This window comes from Solea senegalensis, linkage group LG8 (assembly GCF_019176455.1).
Source record: "Solea senegalensis isolate Sse05_10M linkage group LG8, IFAPA_SoseM_1, whole genome shotgun sequence".
Lineage (NCBI taxonomy): Eukaryota > Metazoa > Chordata > Actinopteri > Pleuronectiformes > Soleidae > Solea > Solea senegalensis.
Window position 1 is genome coordinate 25,804,687 of NC_058028.1, and position 9,911 is coordinate 25,814,597.

General features: G+C 41.6%; 1 protein-coding gene across 1 annotated transcript; it reads left to right on the forward strand.

The window, feature by feature from the left end:
• Positions 1-578: 578 nt before the first annotated feature.
• Positions 579-5,913, forward strand: LOC122774016. Its single transcript, XM_044033064.1, has 5 exons — positions 579-1,335; positions 2,193-2,247; positions 2,347-2,421; positions 2,567-2,785; positions 4,406-5,913. The coding sequence occupies exons 1-5, from the start codon at positions 958-960 to the stop codon at positions 4,924-4,926; spliced, it is 1,248 nt and encodes a 415-aa protein (XP_043888999.1). The 5' UTR covers positions 579-957; the 3' UTR covers positions 4,927-5,913.
• The last annotated feature ends 3,998 nt before the right edge of the window (positions 5,914-9,911 follow it).

Below are 9,911 nucleotides of genomic sequence, written 5' to 3' on the forward strand. Positions count from 1 at the left end.
CACACATCACCCACAGAGGGCGCTACAGTCACAGTGTTGAGTCGGGGCTCCAATTTCAAAAGTCCAAATAAGGAAAGAATTCAGTCAAATCAAAAAAAAAAAAAATTTAATTCAATATTTGCTCACCCCACCGGCAGCCATGTTTTCAGCGAGATCCAGAAATATGTAATTTGTGTCGGTACATCATCCTATCACTTTAAGTTGCACTCCTATCACTGATTAGGATTCTTTTTATTGTCATTATGTGGACACTTAAGGAGGACAATCAGCCATCACATCTGTCCACGTAATCCTGAGCGTGGACCAGGATAATCCACACCAGGAAGTGAAAATCCCTGTTATTCCATCTGTGCGTGAATGAGTGCCTCATGCTCATGACATTAATAGCTCTTCCATACATGTGTGTGTGTGTGTGTCTGTGCACAGGACAAGGGTCCTTTGCATCCCATTATTTTGCCATTGTGCGTCATACGGGAAGAGCCATCGCCATGGTAACCCCAAGCATTGAGCACTTTGTGAAAGGCTGGGCTCCTCAGTCTCTACCACACTCTCTTTTATCTGAACACAGGCCATTTCTCCTATTTCACACACAATGGTCAGCTGGGAGACAGAGGGGATGGGATCAACTCCGGGCTTTGCATCTTGTCATTTTTTGACACTATGGGATGTCTCTACTCCTGAAAACATCATCAACAACATGGGATTTGCTACCAAACAGGATATCTTCACAACATGATGTCACCATTGTGTTTCTTTATGGATAAATTGGATTGTTGACGTTTCTGCTCTGACTGAGGCTTTGCTTTTTTAAGGATAAAGAGTTGTAAAACTGATTTGTTCATATTGCAGAAAGGTAAAGAGTTACGAGATTTATTGTCCTTGTTTACTCTCTTGACCTTGCAGTGGATGGAGAATAACAGTCTCTGTAATGGACCTGAAGACTTTTGAGCCCAAATAATGCCAAGAAAGGCACAAAGGGAGGAAGATGAGGAGAAATACACAGATTATTATCATCCATCACTTTCCACCTGTCCATCTTGCAACCAAGAGTACGACGAGGTCCTGATCCTGCCTTGTTCTCATACCATGTGTGGTCACTGTGTAGCCACTGGAGAGAGAAGAAGCTCAGGTCAGCCTCTCCACCGCCTCAGCGTCAGTCTGCCTGTCTGCTCTGTGCTGTGCCCCAGCTGTCGACGCCCTGTGGAGCTACCATGCAGGACCTGGTCATCCGCCACTTCCTGTTTACCAAAACATCCTTCAGTGCGTCGGGCACACATCAGCGGGGAGATCCAGTCCGAGGAGGAACCATCTGAGGATCACTTTCAGCTTGTGGAGGTGAGAAATCCAAACTCAGGAGAGAAATATGTTTAGATGTGGTACTACAGTGCTAGAGGGCCACACGGTGCTGTAGTGGTTAGCACTCTCGCCTTGCAGCGAGAAGACCCGGGTTCGAGCCCCGGTTGGAACAAGGGCCTTTCTGCATGGAGTTTGCATGTTCTCCCCGTGTGTGCGTGGGTTCTCTCCGGGTTCTCCGGCTTCCTCCCACAGTCTAAAAACATGCAATGTGGGGATTAGGTGAATTGGACACTCTAAATTGACCATAGGAGTGAGTGTGAGAGTGAATGGTTGTTTGTCTCTAGCTGTGTGTGTGGCCCTGCGATGGACTGGCGAACTGTCCAGGGTGTACCCCGCCTATCCCCGCGACCCTCTGGTGGAGGATAAAGCGGTTAGATGATGACTGACTACAGTGCTAGAAACATAAATCCCCTAATTCCCCATGTGAATTTGACAAAAAATGTACTTATAAGTAGTGTATGGATTTTACAATATATTTAGTGTATCGTGGTGGAAAATGATCATAACTCAAATGTTAGTAGTTGTAGAATAATTAAAATTTAAAAAATAAAAATGGTGCTATATGAGTGCATTTAAAAGATATATGTATATATATATATATATATGAACTATTCTTATGGCTCTTTTTTTGGAGTTTGAATATGTTGAATATGAGTTTGAATATGTATTTCCCCAGACTCCTGTGCAGTAAATGAAATATGGCAAAAGCAGGGGACAGTATAGAATATGTAGTGACTTGTGATGCATAATATACTTAGCTTACTATATACTATACTATACAGTGTGTCCTTTTATGTATAATTACATTCACTCCACCACTGCTGCTATACTTACAGCAGCCTCCACGCTGCAGAGAGTCAACAGAAGGAAGCTCACACAGTTGTTTACACGGTGAGTATGATGATGTATTGAGAGCTCCAGCCAAGAAGAAACCACATAATCCTCGGTATCAACCTACTGTAGCGTGTACACTCTCCTTACTTGACCCAGAATCCAATGCTGCTACATCCCCAGTGGATGGCGCCATAGACCTGCAAGAGGAGGACATGGCGAGGTCTGTCTCTGGTGAGGATTCAGACTTGATGTTTTTAATTCCCAAACAAAACACGTTTAATAGGTTTACAGTGTGTGTCATAATAGATGACATGTTTGGTTATTGTTAACAAAAACCACAAACCTTCTCTTCTTACTTTCATTTCATTTTCCCTAGGACTGCGTTTTGCTCTGGACTCTTCCAGTCTCCCCACATCCCTCCGTCTCTCCAGCAGCTCCCTCACCGTCACCTACCGCAGGCCTCAAGGCAACAAGGTGCAAAGGTCAAAGACAACATCTGGCCTGGAACTCCCACAAGTGCGTGGCGACGTCGTGATCGCACGGGGGCAATATTACTGGGAGGTGGAGGTCTGTAACAGCTCCATGTACAGGATTGGTAAGGAGTCACTTCAGTTTGTGCGGGTTGGTTTGATGCCAGGCTGCTTATTGCTTCCAGAAACCCTCACCGTTAGTCAGCAAGGCTGTGCTTGTTTAAGCCCATTTAAACACACGTCATCAAACAACTATATAGGTCACAGTGCCACCAAGTGTTTAGAACACTGACAGGACATTGATCATGGGTTAAGCAACTTTGGGGGAAAACAATTCCAGTGCCTTTTGTCAAAGTACAGGAGCAAGTCTCCCATAGTGCATGTTGTCTTGAACTTCACCCTCAGCTTCTTTGGTTGAACTTCCCTGACTGTCATTTATGTCACTCACGACATGGCTGCGTTCACAAACAGTAGGAAAGTGAACACATGGCCCGACACCTGCTAAAGTCTCCAATATCTTAAAGAATCTTTTGCACCACACTCCACAAAGAAAATCGTTACATCGTTACTCCATCAGTAAATTCAGATATTTTATTTTATGATGTACGGTGATTGAAATACTCTATTTGGAAATATTAAGCGACGCAAACTAAGCTAACAAGGCAGCAGTAGACCAGCAGCTCTAGTGTTGTCACGAGCTAAAAACATCAATTTTCTCCATGGACTTTGGTGCAGGAAAGTTAGCATTGTACAAGCCTCCGCTTTCTCGTGATGGCTTAAAGTGAACACATGCTTATATTATTGTTGTTAAGTGTCTAAAGTCTGCTTTTCGTTCTGTCCCTGATGAAATCCATGTTTTATACAACCACATAACAAAACACCTGAACTAAACTGTCTGGACATTTTCAGGAACACATGGATATGTGTGTGTGTGTGTGTGTGTGTTATTTTATAGCTATATTTTGTCTGCACTACAGTTGAAATGACATGTGATCTGATTATTATCTGAAGTTTACCTTTTAAAATACTGAACTAGTTTAACATGGATGAATGAATCTCTACCCAGATCATATAAAAGATGCTGAGTGAGTATCAGCAGATTGAATCGTAGAGACATCACTTATAGATTGATTCAGATTCAGATTCAGATTCAGATTCAGGCTTTAAATTACAATGGTCCCCTGAACCATACATACACATAAATTGCAAATAGATAAAACAAACAGGCCGAAGCGACATAAGCAGCTGCTTGCCAAATAGTGTGTGAAGAAAAAAAAAACATTTTAACATGGTAAAGAAATCTAAATATATTTAGATTATGTAAAAAGTGTTGAGCTCAAGTTATTTGGAGTAGAAGATTTGCTCATTTAGTGCATAATTTGCACATCTGCTCTAAGTTTTAGAAACCAAAGTCATTAAACTGGTTTACTTGTTTAAGTGCAGGATCACCACAGAGTGTGAATTAATACTAGGCCACTTTTGTGATTTTACTGCCCTTTAATGTTAAAAAAACAAACAAAAGTGACACTGGTTTTGGTGAAAAGAACACAATGGTGTTTATACTTCTACAGTTTAACAAGGACAGGCTACTCTGAGGTGCTGCTGCATGGGGGCAAATCAAAAAACAATGACTATCAGCAAGTATTGGACAATATTACACTGAGTTTTGACTTGATGTTGTCAGATTGTCAGGCTTTTCTGTAAATGCTGCTGAAATTAGCTTCCATTTTCTTTGTCTTTCTCAGGTGTGACCTCACGGGATGGTTGCTGTGGCTGGTGGCTGGAAAGGCAGGGTCGGTCTTTTTGGGTAGTGTACGATGGGACCTCCGAGCCGATCTGCACTGTCCCGCCTCAGATCAAAAGCCTTGGGGTTTTCCTCAACATTGGGGGCGGGGCTCTGAGCTTCCACAACCCCGTGACCCACGAACACCTGGCCACGCTTCCTACCCGCTTCAGTGCCACCGGAGTGCGCCCAGCTCTGGGCCTGGGCCAGGGCTGCCTGAGGCTGCGCTGCTGCCTTCCTCCTCCTCCACACATCTTCCTCAGCAAGGACTCAACATACAAAGGACCTTGTGTCACTGGTGGAAGCCAGTGGCGCAGGGACATTCCCTTCAAGTCTGTGAGGAGAGTGATACAGACGTTTGAGCAGCTGGCTGTGGTGGAGTCAGACTCTGGCGTAATGTCCAGTTTTAGGTCATCGTCCTCGAACTTGTCTTCCCCTCCAGATCTGGGCAGAACCACAGGGCAGGAAGCTGCAGCTGAATGAGAAGGAACTTCTGAAACTTCCCTACTGCTACTCTCAGCAGTTTGATTTCTGGTTATCAATTGAAAGGCTAATTCATTTTTTTTTCATCTTGAGGGACTCTTGGTTGCCTCTCTCCACTCTCTGTGTGACCCCGGACCTGCAATTGTCTCCCTCTCCCCATCACACAGGACCTTCCTCTCCACCAAACATCCCCTGCTGGTTGGTCTCTGAGCTAGAATGAGTCCCCTATAATGTGAAGTGTGAGGAAACAGTGGGCTTTAAGCAGCAGGACTCCTCGGTTTATCTCTGTGTGATGGTTGTCAGACAGTAGGGGGTCCTGCAGTAGTACTGTGCATGCTCCTGTAAGTGTGTATATACAGTGGGTGCATTTGCTCAATCACTCACACATTTTGCTGTGTTAGTAAACCAAGAGGGAACCATGTACAGACGGCAGGGGTGGGCGACGGCGAGGTGCGAGTACAGTGACACCGACGGTGTCAACGCGGAGCAGAGACAACAGGTGGTAACACACGTTTATCCCGCGGCCTCCCTTCGCTACAGGGCAGTAAGGGCTGTCCTTTTCTGACCCTTTGAAAACCACAGGACGCCCATGACACTTCAAAAGAACAACAGAGAGCAGGAGGGACAGTGAGGGAGAAAGAGAAAACAGCATGCATGGATTAAAGGCAGCAGGTGATGAACTGGGAAGAAAGAAAGAAAGAAAGAACTGAACATAGGAAGAAGAAGCTCTGAATACATCGACTGTCCCATGCAGGCCACACTTCTGAGAATGTGTTCTCACAAGTTGTCTTGGCACATTGCAGTTAGTCTTGATTGCACACACACCACTTAGTGATCTCTGCATTTCAAACATCCTTTTTTACACAATCGTGATGGCATTTTTCCCTAGAGCAACAGTGATTGAAAATAGAAGTACCAATGCTTGCTGCTGGGGGCCCAAGCTTTTTTAAAGACAATTTTTGTACCCGTTAAGTTAAGTTAAGTGAAGTGAAGTGAAGTGAAGTCAAGTCAAGTCAAGTCAAGTTAAGTTATCAAGTTAAGTTAAGTCAAGTTAAGTTAAGTTAAGTTAAGTTAAGTTAAGTTAAGTTAAGTTAAGTTAAGTCTAGTCAAGTCAAGTTAAGTCAAGTTAAAAAAGTTAAGTTAAGTTGTCAGTTAAGTTAAGTTAAGGTTAAGTTAAAGTTAAGTTAAGTAAGTTATCGTTAAGTCAAGTTAAGTTATCAAGTTCAAGCAGTTAAGTCTAGTCAAGTTAAGTTAAGTTAAGTTAAGTGTCAAGTTAAGTTAAGTTTAAGTCAAGTTAGAAGTTAAGTTAAGTTAGGTAAAGAAGTCAAGTTAAGTCAAGTTAAGTTAAGTTAAGTTAAGTCAAGTTAAGTTAAGTTAAGTCAAGTCAAGTCAAGTCAAGTCAAGTCAAGTCAAGTCAAGTCCATTTTTGGCACACTTCCCTTGGATCACCAGAGTTAATGGTATGCTAAGTTCACCCACAAACTTTAGCTGACTGGGTGACAGAATGAGGCTCCTGAGGACAGTGGCGTACCTGTACCTGTGTACGCTGTCGGCAGGGTGTGGGCTGTGCCCCATGGCCATGTAGCGTGAGTGAATGGGTGAATGGAAAACTGTAGTGTACAGCGGCTTTGAGTGGTCATCACTAGACTAGAAAACGCTGAATAAATACAAAACCATTTACCCCGACCCTTGACCTACCCCAGGATTTGAACCCCCCAAACGAACCTGCGTTACAAGCCCAATTCCCTTCCCCTTGGCCACTGGCTGCACCATGGCCACATAAAATTATGAAAGTGGAACATTTTTTATGTTTCCATTTGGACTCACGGTGAATTAAAATGGTGTTTTAATATCTCAATTTGGTCATCTTTTCTTTGGCAACTAAGACCCCGTCTTGTGTCTTTTCATCATTGGCTTTTAGCTCCACACACCCCTGTTTTTTTTGCATGTTGGCCACAGACTCAATTGGACAGATTCTGGCAAAGCGAATGGTGAGAGTATAAATTTTTCCTCATTTTCTCCCCAATCCTCGGGGTTCCAAACCCCATTTTGTAGAACTTCTGCTGCCAAGGGCTATTTATACTTGGCACCTGTGGCAATGTTCATATTTATTTTGCCTGTGGCCACTTATGATTAAGAATAGTAGAGCCCATTGAAGAAATCATTTCTGTCTGTTAATGTGGCCTCTGTCTCTGTGGAAGGTGAACTCTTGGGAGTATTTAGTGAGACAACAAAAAGCAGATGTAAAATACATGAAATCAGTTAAAAGGAGGCTCCTTAATAACCACTAAATGACCTGAGAAAACATCAGACTGTCTCTCGCACCAAAATCCACAGAGAAAACTGACATATATAGATCACTGCTGCTTTATCGCTGTGTCGTTTGCTGGGTTTGAGTCATTTACAGGAATCTAAACAGAGGATTTCAAACACCAAAGTCACATAATAACACATTTGAAATGACCGATGAGGCAGCAGTGGGTCAACAACTCCTGTGTGCCATTATTAGTGTTTTAGTATGAGTTTAGTGCAGGAAGTGAGCAGTTTACAAAGCTGTGGCAAGATAAATCAAGGCAACGTATTCATAAAATCTTGACGATTTAAGCAGATGTCGGTTTTATTAGGTGAGTTTTTTTTTTGTTAAGAGGATTAAAACTGTTTTTCCTGGTGTCCCCACTGGTCTACATGTCTCCGCAGGCTTTGCCAGGGGCAGTCAACGTGACAGGACCTTATAACGGGCAAGGTATTTACCATGTGAGTCGAAATGATGGTAACATTTTATTTTGACTCATATTCATCTGATAAATGACATACAGTAGCCTGTAGACTAGAAGTTGTGCTCTACAGATTAGATTATAATCCAGACCCTAAACAAAAGTGTCTGTTGACTATAAATACTATTTTTGTGTTATTAAGCATCACTGAGCATCTACTTGTGATTAGTCTGTCACCATATGATCACAAGTATGATCAATTCTTAGATTATCAGATGACGGTAAACATGAAATCACAGATGAAATCACTGTTACTTCATTATTTTCGGTTCAAGTACCACCTGAGAAAATATAGAGGTCTTGAAGTAACAAGTTTATCACCACGGTTAAAATACAGTGGTGTAAACAGGACTTTTCACAGTGAGATCATTTGCTCTCTCATCATCCTCCTCTTCCTCACACTGGAAAATAGATTAAGATGGAGCGAGCGATAAAGTGACTTTAATTGTTTCATTTATTTTTGTGTTATTTGTTTAATTTTCGACGCACTATGGTCAAAATTCTTCAGCTCCACTCCGAGTACCACCAAAGGTGTACTTGCACTGGTGGACTTGCATCTGTTAATGTGTAAATGTGTCAGTGTTAGTCTCTCGTTACTGTATTTGATTAGATTTCAATGTATTTGTACTGATTACATTAGTCTCTTGTGTCTCTTCTCTTAATGGACAGCACTTGTTGAAGTGTCTTGTTGTTGAAATGTGCCAAATAAACTCCACGATGTGGGTCTTTATTGACTGAACAACAGAACAGAGAAAGCAGTTATATGCATTGAACAAACAATTCTTAGTTGGGGGGTTTATCTCCTGGCACATCCATCACACATGTCACATCTATGAAGGGCTGAAATTGATATTGTTGATGTTGTAGATAGCTCACACAAACATCTGTCTACTCTTGGTCTTCTGATGAGAAATCTACAAATATCAGTTGATTCTTTTTAATCTAATCTAAAATAACCAGCTGTGGTACTAAGGGTACTTTAATCTGTAAAATGTGTCACTTCTTGCCAGAATACAATGGAACAGTGAACCCTTCAGGTACCCTTCCTTCTTACATTTGATACATATATCAGGTATGTCTGTATAATATCTGTTATCTTATTATGTGGAGTTATATATGTTCTCATTGACCACTTGTATTGCAGAACGTTCAGGCTAGTATTAGTAAATGCACATTTACTCCACAACAATAAAATACTGTGTCTTAAGCTTGGTTGTTGGTTAAGAACAGTAATGCAATAGACCGTCAACAACTGTGAATACAATTATTGATTTTCAAATGATCTACCAGTGAATTTTTGTGTCATTTTTATACAATAATTCACTTTTTTATCAATAGATTAAGTTTTAAAATAATAATCATTTATTTAGTGCTTAGTGTAGGGGGCCCTCAGGTCCCTTTGGCCTCCAGGTACATTGTAACGCCCCTGTTCACACTACATTTTATATTTTTGTCATGATCACAGGTCACCTGCTGAACATATGAAGAGCTGCTTGGTGCATCTTCATAGTGTTTCTGCAGTAATAAAATATTGTAAAATGTGGTATTAAATTACTTCTAAGGTTATAATATCTCTCAGCTCTGTTGAAGTAAAGACAAAAGCAAAGTAAAGGTAATCATGTGTCATCTCCTACAATGATACAACCCTTGTATGACTAACATTAAATCTATCAAGCACATGAATACAAAAATAGAGTTAAAACTACATAGTGATAAGTCAATGACATGTTTATATAAGTCCACATACAAACATCATCATGTGAAAAATGATGATAACTGTGTTTGCGTGGAATAAAAAAACATCAATCAACAACGTTACTGCACCATGCACGTGCAGCAGGATTCTCATGAAAACATGACGTCACTATTTTTTACAGCACTTCAACTATGATACCAGTCAAACACGTGTTGTTGTTTTACTCTGTCTCTGCGAACAAAGCGCTTCATTATTGAGTGTCTTCTTCAGCTGTAAGCACACAGGTGTCAAAATAAACCAGTACATTTGGAGGCTCGCGCTAATTGCTGCAATAATGACTGTCACACCGCTCTCTCTCTGTGTGTGTGTGTGTGTGTCTCTCTCTCTCTCTCGCTGTCTCTCTCTCTGTTCTCTCTGATAGATCTAGTGTCTCTCTGAAGTTTCGACCGTGTCTGCGTCAGTATGAATAAACATACACTTCTCTCTGCAAGACTCCCGCCATGCATTTACATGCA